At 35.5% G+C, this 13,090-nt stretch overlaps 1 protein-coding gene across 14 annotated transcripts in view; it reads left to right on the forward strand.

Annotated features, from left to right (window-relative positions):
• LOC122519827 (forkhead box protein P1-like) overlaps positions 1 to 13,090 on the forward strand; it is a 267,674-nt gene that overhangs the window by 241,707 nt on the left and 12,877 nt on the right. For 6 of the 14 annotated variants that reach the window (XM_043639563.1, XM_043639565.1, XM_043639575.1 and 3 more), the window contains 9 exons: positions 2,492 to 2,908; positions 2,986 to 3,213; positions 3,299 to 3,358; positions 4,728 to 4,977; positions 5,800 to 5,901; positions 6,206 to 6,380; positions 8,165 to 8,351; positions 10,091 to 10,421; positions 11,327 to 11,395. In XM_043639563.1, coding sequence (XP_043495498.1) covers positions 2,492 to 2,908; positions 2,986 to 3,213; positions 3,299 to 3,358; positions 4,728 to 4,977; positions 5,800 to 5,901; positions 6,206 to 6,380; positions 8,165 to 8,351; positions 10,091 to 10,421; positions 11,327 to 11,395 — 1,819 coding nt within the window. Of the gene's footprint in view, positions 1 to 2,491; positions 2,909 to 2,985; positions 3,214 to 3,298; positions 3,359 to 4,727; positions 4,978 to 5,799; positions 5,902 to 6,205; positions 6,381 to 8,164; positions 8,352 to 10,090; positions 10,422 to 11,326; positions 11,396 to 12,150; positions 12,196 to 13,090 lie in introns of all 14 variants that reach the window. The other 8 variants (XM_043639566.1, XM_043639571.1, XM_043639574.1 and 5 more) reach the window with 5 other exon arrangements.

Consider the following 13,090-nt stretch of genomic DNA (forward strand, 5'->3'; position numbering starts at 1 on the left):
AAAGTAGTAAGGAAAACGCCAGTGATTCGATGTCGTCGAGACGATGACGAGAAATGAAACAGAAGGATGAGGGTAGAAAAAAGAAGAAAAAGAAGGACGAGGAGGTGAAGGGTGGTGGAATAGAACTACCCCCACTACTTCGTTCCATCATAAGAAGAAATCTGAACAGCTAACAACAAACGCACCCCGACCTTTATTTAACCTTTTCTTAAAAGAGTCTTAGGAGTCCTTCTTATCTATAGTCGATGGCCCTTCACTGTCGGCCCTTATACTTTCATTCTTTCCTTACCCTTATATACATACACATACACATACACATATACATATATATATAATATATTCTTCTTTTCCTTTGGCTTTGTCGTGTACACACATCGACCTACCTACTTCCCACCACCTCTCACTCATTCCATACCCCCTTCCCCCAATCCCCACCTCCTTAAACTTTCTTATTCTTTGCAGTCATCGTTCTTGAACGACATTCAACCCTACGAAGCTTCGCTTTAGACATTTAAGATTCTTCCTTTCGTTAAGATACAGAAAAAGAGAGATGAATATAAAGTTGGTTAAAAAAAGGGTTGGTTGGTGGGTGGTGGGGTGGTAAAAGTAAGGTCTCGACATCGTTCGTATTAATTAGCAAATTAAAGGATCGCGATATGGCGAGAGTTAAGCAGCAGCAGCAGCAGCAAAACCTAAAGTGGATTAAAAACTCGTGCTGATCGTTGCTTCTCATTCATTTCCTTGAGTAAACGAACTCCTCTACTCGTGGAGCTTGTGATTTTAACGCTGGAAACGAAGAAATAGACGAATACGATCCGACCTCCTTATTAATATTTCTCCTGATGATGTTGTAAAAAAAAAAAATACAAAGAAAATAAAGGGGATAATGATAAAAAAAGGATGAACAAAATACTTTCGTTTATTTTAAATAGATTTGATTTGATTATACGAAAAATAAGATTTTAATACGTGATATTTACAATTCGAATTCATGATCTCTCATCTATATTAAAGATCATATTCCTTAATCTACTTTCATGGTAAGATTTTACTTGTTGGAAAAATATTAGGCTTGCTTTGATAACGCGAATAAAGTAAAAAATCTCGCAAGCTATACTCTCTTTCTCTTTCTTTTTTCTAGTGTTCCGCGAAAACACAAAAGCATTTAGTTAGAAATACAAATTTCAATGAGAGATAGAAGTCCGGTGCGAATACGTTGTTGCTGGCATAGACGCTAGACCATAAACGAATTCATATTTGCACATTCATCCTTTCTTTTCCTACTTTCTATAATAGTGGTGGTGGTTTCGTTTCAACGGCTTTTCTCGAATGATATTCCTCAAAAAGCACCGTGCCAAAGAGTAAAATCACTCGAGATGAGAAATACTTCGTTTTCCGTCCACTTTCCCGTTCGAATTTATCTACGGAATTATCTTCGAAGCTGTACGTACGTTTTGCATTTGATGTACTCGAAGAGAACATTTCTACCCTCAAATACACATACACACGTATATACGCATACGTTTACACACAGTTATACGAAGAATCGAGAACACCAGCACTGCCACCCCACTACCACCACCATCACCATCACCAGGACCAGAGAAGCGAGCAAGCCCTTTTCTTTTGTTTTCCTTCGGTGCCAACTCCTCCTCGGTCCAGCATTTTCTTTTTTCTCAACTTCGGCAGACTTCGTCGAGTGCAGAAGCGCGGTACGCGCTGACGCTCCTGACTAAACACTGATAACGCACGAGACCGGGGAATTTCTTTGCATGTTATAAACATACGTAATCGTACACAAATAAGATTAGCATAGGACTCGACCTAGCCTGCGGCTGAATTTGCCACTGAGTCATGTGCTCCCTTTTACTTTTTTTTTTACTGTTTTTCTCTTTCTTTCTTTCTTTCTTTCTTTCTTTCATTCTTTTTTGTCTGACTTCAAACCCCAATCCTTTCCCTACTGTTTCATTTTATACGAACTTAGAACCAAAAGAAAATAGTATCGTGAGAAAAAAAGCCCTTTGGAAATGTTTCTACGTTCATAATTTTTTTTATATATTTTAAGAGATATTTTAGTGAATTAGCATGAAGCACAAAAATCGATTCGGTTTCATGGTCTATTTTTAGTGGTGTAACAATAACACTTAATCAGGAAAACCGTTAGATAAGATTGATATTATCCAAAATACGTATGGAAATGAAAGTAAAGTGTATTAAATGGTATTATAATACACGTTTGATCATTTCCCTTCGAGATTACAGCTACGGTAATTTAATTCTCTTATCTATCAATTTATATTTTTAGAAGAAATAGAAATGAGGAGTGTAGAAAGTAATAAGATATTTTTATATGATCATTTAAAATTATAATATCGATAGATATGTTTATTCGTGTCCGGTTTGGATTCCCCTAATTTTTCGTACTTCTCCTTCGTGAAGAAGCTCGTAACCGACTTTGATCGAGCTCCCGATCTCCATTTTCGTATTGCAGGCTACTTCGCTATTTGCAGCGTTGAAGCAGCAACAACAGTCGCGCGAAAACGTATCTTCGTCGCGGGATCGCGAGAGCCGTCCCGAAAGAGAACGTCACTCGATTCGTGCTAGCCGAGAAGGAATAGGAAGGAGTGCTGGTGTTAACGAAGCCACAGGTGGTAGCGTTGTCGATCAACAACAACAACAACAACAACAGCAACAGCAATTACAGTCACAACAACAACAGCAACAACAGCAGCAACAGCAGCAGGAACTTACCATCGAGTACCAAAGCAATGGGAAGCTCAGTCCTGCTGGACGCACAGTGACAGCAGCACCCATGACCCAGCAAAAGCAGCCCATTATCGCCCAACATTCGCAACAACCGAGCTCGGGTGCACCTGGTCTTCAGCCAAGCCCTCATCAAAGTCCACAGGTAATATTGCTTATTTTGATTCTTCCTTGGACTTGTTCAGCCATTAGAATTGTTACTTATAAATGGCTTATCAACAGGCCCCTCAACGGGGATCACCGCCGAATCCTTCGCAGGGCCCACCGCCCGGAGGGCCTCCGGGTGCTCCACCATCTCAGAATCCTTCTCAGATGATGCTCAGCCCGGCGAGCGGCCTTCACCAAATGCAACAATTGTTGCAACAACACATACTCAGTCCTGGCCAACTGCAGTCCTTCCTGCAGCAACATCCCCTTTATCTCCAACAACAACAGCAACAACATCATCAGGTGGTATTTATAATTTACGCTATTAAATGAAGCCATTGAAAACACTTGTTTCGCTCATTTTTATATCGAATTTTTTCGTTTACAGGATTCCTCGTCCGATCATGCGCCCACTCAAGAACGTTTTGGCTATTTCTCGTTAAAAAGCGTAAGGATTTTATCGATGATACTATAATATACCTAACTAGACGAAGTTCGTTTTGTTTTAAAAGAACAAACAGTCTACGACGTTAGTTATCGAACACTTTCCCCAGCAAACTAATTTCTTCCTACTTTCAACGATCGTTTATATTTTTAATTAGAAAACTCAATTATCTGGAGTACATTTTTCTTCGTTTATCTCGAAACGTTGTAAACAATAATCGAGCTCTCAGTTTAAATGCATTATTTATCTCAGCTCACTTATCAACTACTACTACTACTACTACTACTACTACTACTACTACTATTATTAATACTCTTTCTTCTTCGAATAAGTTCAACTTTATTAGAATCCGATGAAATTTATTTACCAAAGAAAGCATCGACGCGAGTCTTGTCTCTCTTTCTCGGAAGTTAAAACGCGTTTCATCGATTGCGCGTTGATCTAGAAGCCTTCAGTGAATTTGGATGCGATCGAAGAATCCTCAACGTAGTCGAGGAAGTTGGCTCGCTTAACGGAGAGAGGGTTGATACTCGGTCTGTGCAAACAACCAGTCCCTTCCATATCGTTGCGATAACAATGCGCATAGAATAAACTGTTCTCAGGAGCCCACCTATAACGTCATCCTAACCTTATCATATCACTCGCCCGGTCGACTAACAACGATACCACCTTTCTTTTTTTTAACTACGAAATTTATTTACTAAACTTAGTATTATATATGAACTTATAGATATGGGGTAGAAGAAAATTTGTTCAAACGTGTGTTAATAAATTCGATATCTTATGCATATGTTGTTTTTTTTTTCTTATAGGAAATTGTCCCCATTGGCATAGAAATAATAATATGTCCAGGTCGATTAATCTTGCGGGTCCTTATTTCTAGTAATACGATAAAGGGACGTCTGCCGCGAAGTTTGTTTTAAAATATCCTCGAGGCTAAGGGAAGGAAGATCGGGAATGAAGTTGACTAAGGTAGGGAGTAGAAAAGGGAGATAGGAGAGAAGGGAGGTGTTCCAAGGGCGAGGTAAGCAATTAAGCATCGCCATCAGCCGTTGTGTCTCGTTGTTTGTCTTCGAGGTACCCATCAACTGCCCTCTGTCTTCTTCTTCTTCTTCTACTTCTTCTTGCCTCCCTGGCGAATTATCTGAGACATCGTGATTTATTCATCAACCTTGGCAGACGATGCAAGACCCTTTTTTTTTATCTATCTAACTTTCTTCTTCGTATATTTTTTTATCCACCAGTTCTAAATAATTGCTACTTATTAAGAAGGAAACAAAAAAAAACTAACTTCGTCTAAAAAATATTGTTCAATTACACGTATTTTCGTGTAATCGTTTCCATCATCTTGTTATTCTTGGTCTTACTTCAGCAGCAACATCAACTCGCGGAACTCGGTAGGAAACAATTAGAACAGGCGATGCAACAACTGCAGGAACAGTTGCAATTGAATTTGATTCAACAAACGCATCTACTCCAAACGGCTGATAAGAAAAAAGCATCCGGTCCGCTACAACAGTTGGCACTTCAACAACAACAGTTGGTACAACAGTTTCAGATCACGCAGAGACAATATCTGTTACAACAAGGTCTTGGTCTACAAAGTCACAATCCTTCGTCAGGTACTTCCATGTATATCCAATTAATTGGGTGTAAGAATTTATTTAAAAAAAAAAAATCAATTCTATTTATCGAGTACTTGATAAAAAAAACAGTCACGCATTAAAGATGTTTCCCTTTTGATTTGAAGAAGAACAAGCCTATCGGCACCACCTGCAACACCAAAAACTCTCCTTTACGTTCAACGCTATCCAGACAAGCACCCTCCGTAGGGACGCTATAGGTACCCTCTCGTACCTACCCTTCGCCCTTTTCCTGCCTCTCTTTCTCTTTCAGAGTAATCCAGGAAGAACTTCCATCGTATTCGCTGTTGTCTCTCTCTTTCTCGTTCCCCCTCTTCTTTCCCATTCTTTTTACCCCAAGCTAAACTTTTCCACGTACAAGTGTTTCGGTTGCGGTCGATCTCGTTTGACTATGTTATTCTTTCTTACGCGACTGTATAAAATAAAGAGAAAGAGAGAGAAAGTAAAGGTAAAAGACTAGCTCGATAAACAGCAGTCGGAGGTCACACGCTACTTTCAATTCCAAAATTTATGTGTGAAACAAACTTATCTTTTATTCACTATTTTTAAATCGACTCTTTGTTTGTCCATTTATTTTGTAATTATATTGTATATTATACATTGTCATTATTAAGTAATGCTAAGTCTAATTATTTTTTAAAATATTTTTTTTTATATAAAAAAGTAATTATTCGTTCAGTATTTAGATAATAAAATTTATTCTATTACTGATTTTTATTGTATAAAAAGAAAATAATTAAAAACATATTGGTATGGAAAAATGTAAAAATACAAAATTACTATACTTTGTAAATGATGTAGGTTTACAACCAGGAGAAGGATTACCAACATGGAAGTCCGAAACGTCAGATGGTTCGGAATCTCATCAAAATTCCAGTGTCCCAAAATCCGGAGGATTAAACGGTACAGATATTTTCTTTTTATTACTCGTTTATTTTCGATTTATATTCGTTGCAAAATTTTGTTCGATTTTTTAAATATACTTTCTTAATACATTGACAACCGGTGACCTAAAAGACATTTAAAGCCTGAGCGCCGGCAACGTATTGGCCACTTAAATCCCAAACGCCGGTCTTATTCGCTTGTTTCTGATCACCGAATAGTTCAGAGATCCGCGTTTTTGCGGGGCCAGCTGATAATGTGTTAATATAATACTTATTCTACGTTATTTAAAATGTATTATTTTCTTTTTCTTGGACTATCCTAGGACTTCTGAATTCGATAGTTTCGGGTCGGCGATCGGAAATGAACGGTACGACGCCGTTAGACGAAAAGCCACTCGATGTTTCCTGCAATGATAAGGCTCATCCCCTCTACGGTCACGGGGTTTGCAAATGGCCGGGCTGTGAAGTTATTTGCGAAGACTATCAAGCATTCCTTAAGTGAGTATTGCACTTACGTTCATTATTCCTTTTTCTCAAATATGAGACTCAATTTAATAGAAAACTTTCGATGGGAAACCTTGTCAGAATTGTAACATTTAAATTAACATTCGTAATCAACAATTTATTCGTGACATTAATTTTGATGATATATCAAAATAAAAAATTACCAAATATCAAATTTTATTTTTAGATATAAAAACTACAACATAACAATACACATTAACCCAATTTATTTTGTATCTACAATAAAAGAAACTTTTAATTTTAATTACAATTATACCAAATCTAATAATTCTAATAATAACTGAGAAGCAATTTATTTCCTGGTGATAAAAAAATTAAATAAAATAAAAAAATAACAAAAAGAAAACTATAGATATGCAAAGGGGTGTATTACTTAAAAGTTACAAAGCGTTCTAGAGGGTTAAGATATTCTCTCTCGGTTTTTCACGAAGCGTAACATTTTGAACCAGTAGTTACTATAAGTTCGAGTAAAAGGAATGAGTGTTCAATGAAAAAAAGAAATCAGAGTAAGCGAGGAAGAGAAGACGAGAAAGAAAAAGAAAAAGAAAAAGAAAAAGAAAAAGAAAAAGAGATAGAGAAAGAGTCGCTGAAGTCAGCGTATCTTTTTCTCATTGACAAACCGCAGCTTCGCAGAGCTTCCAAGCTCGAAGTCGCTCTCGAGAATCTTAGTAATCACGTAGCTGGCTCGTCGGCGCGAGTCGAGACTCCCTCAAACAAGCCGTTACTTAAAAAAGGATAAAAAAAGAAGAAGAAAGAGGAGAAGAAACGAACCAGAGCAAGATAGAGAGTGAGAGAGAAAGAGAGCGAGAGATAGTGAAAGAGGAGAAACGAAAAAAAACGCTAATTACCTTTGTCTCATTAATATTCAGGACATTCGACCGCATCGTTATGCCCCTCGGTCTAATCCCTTTGCGGCCCTCCCCCTCTCCCTCAGCTCCATCACTCCCCTTCGCATCACTACCTTACCCCCCCTTTATCTCTATCTCTCTTTCTCTTTCGTCTTCGACTCTCGTCAAAACCAACTACTTCCACCCTCCTCCTAACACCACTCTCCTGTCTTTCCTTCTTTCTTTCTTTCTTTCTTTTCAACATACAACCCGGCTTCCACGCGTTTTCTTTGTTCCTCTACCGAATTCTTCTTCTTCTTTTCCTCTTTCTTCTTCTTCCTCGTTCGTTTTTTTATACTTTGTATTCCTCTCCTCCTTGTTCTTTCTCTTTCTCTCTCTTCTTTTTCTGTCGAAACAGCAACTATGCTAAAATCGTTCATTCGTCGAGAGAAAATTCTTAAACGGTAAATCTCGTTTGCCCCTTTACACCACTCATCCCCTACTCTTTCCACAAATTTTCTCGTTGAGAAATTCGTGGTTGGTGATTTTTGTCGATCGTCTTCTTTACTTTGATGTCGAATCTTCAAAGTTTCTTTTCTTGTTCGAGCGATTCGTAAACGAGACACTCTACGATCGATGTTATTAATTTTTTCTCTTATAAAATCATCGGGATTTTTATTCACCGTTTTTTGCGATGGTTTTTGTTTTTTCTTTTTTAATTAATGTGAAAATTTGTTGAAAGTTCATTAATCAATCAAATGAATTATTACTAAAAACAAAACACACGTGTTGAGAAAGTTAAATGAGTAAATAGTATTTTATTATACATGTGTCTGCACAAGCAAAATGTAAGAATTACTTAAACGAGAAAGTGAAGTAAACCGATAGAAAGTTGTGTGTATGAGTAAGGATGATAAATCATAATCACAGGCACTTAAACACGGAGCACACGTTGGACGACAGATCGACGGCACAAGCGAGGGTACAGATGCAAGTTGTCTCTCAATTAGAGATTCAGTTGCAGAAGGAACGGGATCGTCTCAATGCCATGATGCATCATTTGCATATGGCAAAACAAATGGCTTCCCCTGAACCACCTAAATCTTCCGAGTCTTCGGTGAGTACAATTATGTCATTTCGAAACAATTAATAAAGTATTTCAAATGGTCATTCATTCAAAAATTAAAAGAAATATTTATATTAACTACAATACCATTAATACAAAAAACAAAACTCGGTGTTATATTATTTTATCATAGTTTTATGTGGGAGATAAAAATTTAGTATTTTATAGAATGAAATTGAGAAAAATGGTAATAAAAAAGGATAATAATTATAACGAATACGATTAAACTAAGAAACAAAGTTCAATGATATAAATACATTGTTTATTATATTTGCGTATATATTTTGGAAAAGGAATGACTATATATATATAGTAACGAGGGTTCTCGTTATCGCGTAAACTCTTCTCGCGGGAGGAATACGAGACGAAAGTCGTAAAGTCGGATATTCAGGACGGTTTCAACGTCGTTTTGTGAATTTTACGAGCACTCCTTCTTCGAACGAAGGCCAACGTCAATGATGCTATTACAACAACACCCAACAATGCGAATTTCCAGCCGAATTATCATCGTCCGTGTTTGCGGGCTTTGCGGTTTGCCTTGCACGCTAATTTATACATTAAATCTATTTTAATTATTCATCAGGGACACGGCAATTTTCTAACGTCTTAATTAAAATCTCTAACAAGAAAGCACCGGTTGGAGAATGTCGATTTCGTGATAATTTTCTTCAAATCAAATATGAGTGGGGTGGGGTGCTAGGGGTGGTAGAAAAGGGATGAAATCTTAATCAATTTAACGATCAAATTTCCAACTCTTCGTTGATTATCAAAGACACATCAGCTCTCTTTAAGATATTCCGTGATCAAAGGATTATATATTTAATACATAGTTATATTCATTATTATACTTTATTCACGCATCGTATAATTATAATTATAGAGTTATAAAAAAAATATCTTGGAAGTTAGGATTTTAATAATTACAATTTATATCATCTCAAATATCAGATAAAATAATTTGTAATCGTAATTTTATGGAAAGAAAAAAAGAAATACTATAAAATATTGAAGAATATTAGACTAAAAATAATTTTAATTTAAACAAAATTAATTTATATTTATAACTTTAATTTAAATAGTAAATATCGCAGTAGGTGCTAGAAAGAGAGAGAGAGAGAGAGAGAGAGAGATCGTCAGACCGGTTGTGTGCATCTGTTTGTTAGTTTAGAATATTCTTTCGTCCTTGGTTCAAATAAATATCGTAGAGTACGTATGTGTACGTGCGTTGTGTGTTAGAATATTCTTTCATCCTTGGTTCAAATGACTATCGTAGAGTGTGTGTATACGTGTGCTTAGGTGTGTATTTGGCTTAAGTGTGTGTGTCAAATATAAAGAATGTATCAGCGAGTGAATTTGAATTCATATTAGGACAAACCAGTGAGAACCAGGCGAGTTTTAGAAAGTATTGCGAGTAATTGTGAGAAAATATTGAGAATAATAGTGAGTGAGTATTGCGAGGTGTTTTAGAGAGAATATATCGAGTAGGGAGATTGTGAGTTATGATACTGTAAGAAGAGAAGAAAGCAAGTCTTTAATTTGTACTTATTTATTCTGAAACAAAACACCAAGATCCCACAATATAATTATTAGAAACATAGCAAGATGCACGAAGCTAATGAAGGGTTAAAAAGGAATAAATTTTTGTGAAACTAAATAAGATTAGAAAATGTGGTAACGAGAGAGAGAGAGAGAGATAATAATTTCTTATTATCTTATTTATCTCGTTGAAGAAGGAATTCGACGATTGCTTTCAGACGGGCTCGAGTTTACCAAAGTTGAATTTGTCGACGGCTTTAATGAGCCAGCCACCACCGAACTTTGGTGTGTCCCAGGTTTCGCCGGTTTCAATGTCGGCACTAGTCTCGGCAGTGAGATCACCAGCGGGTGGACAACTGCCACCATCTGCTGGCGGTACAGCGATGCCACCGATACCAAACATGTCGAACATGTCAGGGATGCCACCGTTACCAAACATGCCTGGAACTCCTGGGAGCATGCCGAGTATGGCTGGACCGATACGACGACGAATCAGTGACAAGTCGTCCTTATCCTTAGCTGGAGGTAATATCTATTCCTTTAATATTATTTTTACACCTTTTTAAATTATATTAAATTATAATGTAAACGTAATATTATATGTGTCGGTAATTTATAGTAATGGGGGCAGTGTTAAATATAAAAATTGATTTTATGATTAATAAAATATTTGATATATTCAGTTGTACAAAAATTAATTTTGTTAGTTTACTGATACAAATCATTTAATATTTTAGCAATTGTCACGTCATTTAGAATCTTCTTGTGTTTCCATCTGAAATTGGAAATCAGAGCATTTTCGTCATGTTTTGCTTTTTCTGTTATCTTAAAAGTTATAACATAGTGTATGAAAAGACACAATTATGAGTGAACATTAGAATCATACTTATTTTTTGAAATTTCGATTTGAACGATGCAACACGTTTAGGTCACATAATTGAAGGGGACGATAGCAAAATGAAGGTACTTATGGATGCTAATTAGTGATCATTGGATTCTAAATATGAACACATATTCTTTTATTTACCATTAAAAAAATGAAGTTACTTTTCGAACAATCTAATCATTATTTAAATTACAAATTAAATCATAAAATGAATTTTTATAAATTTTTCTACCTTGTCTATCGAACCCGATTATTAAATATTTTATATAATTCTATATCGTCCGATCACTTGTTTTTCTACGACCGATGTAAGTTTGAAAAAAAATAAGTATAATATTTGAAAGTAGAAACTTCCGTTTTACCTTAATCTAAGGTACGATGTTATTACATCGTTACCTGTTAATTATTTCAAAAAATTTTATTTTAATGATTATATTATGCGATAAAGACTAGTTCTTTTTTTAAAAACTAATTGTAAATTTGAGATGACGAGAAAGGTAAAACGAAAGATGTATAAATTCAGAGATTTAAATACTATCCGTAGGGCTGTATGAGGAGGGCACTGTAAGGCGCAGAGTAACCATCGATAGATCTGGAATAGATATTAACGAAGGTAATAATGATTAAGGGAAACCAACTCTCGGGATGAATTTTACGAACCATTACATGCCTGATATTATTCAAAAAAAATCCCATATTTCATACTTCAATATTCGTATCAGGTTTCTTGAAAATTTTTGTAAGTCTGTGATATCATAACAAAAAAAATTATGATTAAAAAAATTGGCATGTCATGGTTCGTTGAAAATCATTCGTATTCTTCATCCCGAGAGAATCGAAGACAAAAGAAAAGAAAAAAAGAATAAATAGCAGCATAATCCCAAAGCAGAGATGCTCTTTACGGTTCCTCTCTCTTTCTCTCTTTCTCTCTCTTTCTTTCTCTCTCTTGGTCTCGTGCCTCCTCCTGTTGTGAGCTCTGTCATACACGCAATGATCTTTTCTTTAATCGTAGCGATAATATTCACTGCGTTATTTAATGTAATACATATTTTTATATTTCTATACATACATTTATACTACACCTTGTTGGCGATATGGGGCAAGTGTATAGGTAGAAGGGAAACTATAAAAAAAAAAACAAAAGAAATAGTTAGACACAAGACAAATAATGAATTGATGCATTCAATAATTAATTAAGTAATAATAATATAATAATTTCTCTCTCATATTCGTTGTTCATGTGTTTTTCTATTTCTCGATACAAGCGATATTCAATTTATAAAAGAAAAAAGAAAAGTGTGTTTTCTTATCGATACATTTTGTTCTTTCCTTTTACTTTTTGTGCTGCCTGCCCTCCCCACCGTGTAGGGCTGCCCTACATGCTGGAGCGTGCTGGCCTTGACGTCCAACAAGGTACTGTCAAACCTTCTCTCCACTCTCCCACGATGGCTTTTTATTTAATTCTTTTTTTTTTTCTCAAAGAAAATAAGGATCTATTTTATCATTGACGATAGAACGACGCTTCATCTTGCATGCCCTTTTGTAAAAAAAGTTCTTTGTGTCGCACAAATTGAAAGTCTTTTCGAAAAATTTGTCATTTTTTTTTTAAACGAAAATTTCTTAAGTTTTCTTTTTTCAATTCAATTTCACCGAGCCAAATTTTATAAAATAACAACAAATATTACGTGCCTAATAACGTTGATTTGTTCATGTTCGACACCAAGAACTTAACTTGTGATTGTTTTCTGTGTTCCACTTGTTTTTTTTTGTCACATAAAACCGTGCCTTCTGGTACGGCTATCTACAAATTAAAGATGATAGAAATAAAAGAAATGAAATTAAATAAAATAAAAAACCTACGATAGAGAGGAGCTTTGCGTATTTGTAAAACCATTTTACGCGACATTTAACTTTTAATTACTGGTTTACCGCAATGTGGTTGCACACGCCAGCTTTTTTTTCGCTTAATCAGCCTAAGTTGAAGAAAACGAGTTATTTTATATCCGATGCGTTACATAATTACTTACATATTTACATACGAATTGGTTACATACAACTATAAATTTAACTTCGGCATAAAATCAACGATACTTCAAATATGTCAAATCGTTTTTCTTTTACAATATTTCTTCTCTGTACCTGGATAAGATCACGTGTAATTAACGAGCTTATCGATTATTTGATATATTCGTAAGTGGAATGATAACCTCGAAATTAATCGTTCGTTTTCATTTGTAGTATCATTATTATTTAACTTGTTTAATCTTGCACACATTTTAAAACACATTCACACATTCTATCTAACACA

The sequence above is a fragment of the Polistes fuscatus genome, unplaced genomic scaffold (assembly GCF_010416935.1).
Source record: "Polistes fuscatus isolate 324 unplaced genomic scaffold, CU_Pfus_HIC Scaffold3, whole genome shotgun sequence".
NCBI classification, from domain to species: domain Eukaryota; kingdom Metazoa; phylum Arthropoda; class Insecta; order Hymenoptera; family Vespidae; genus Polistes; species Polistes fuscatus.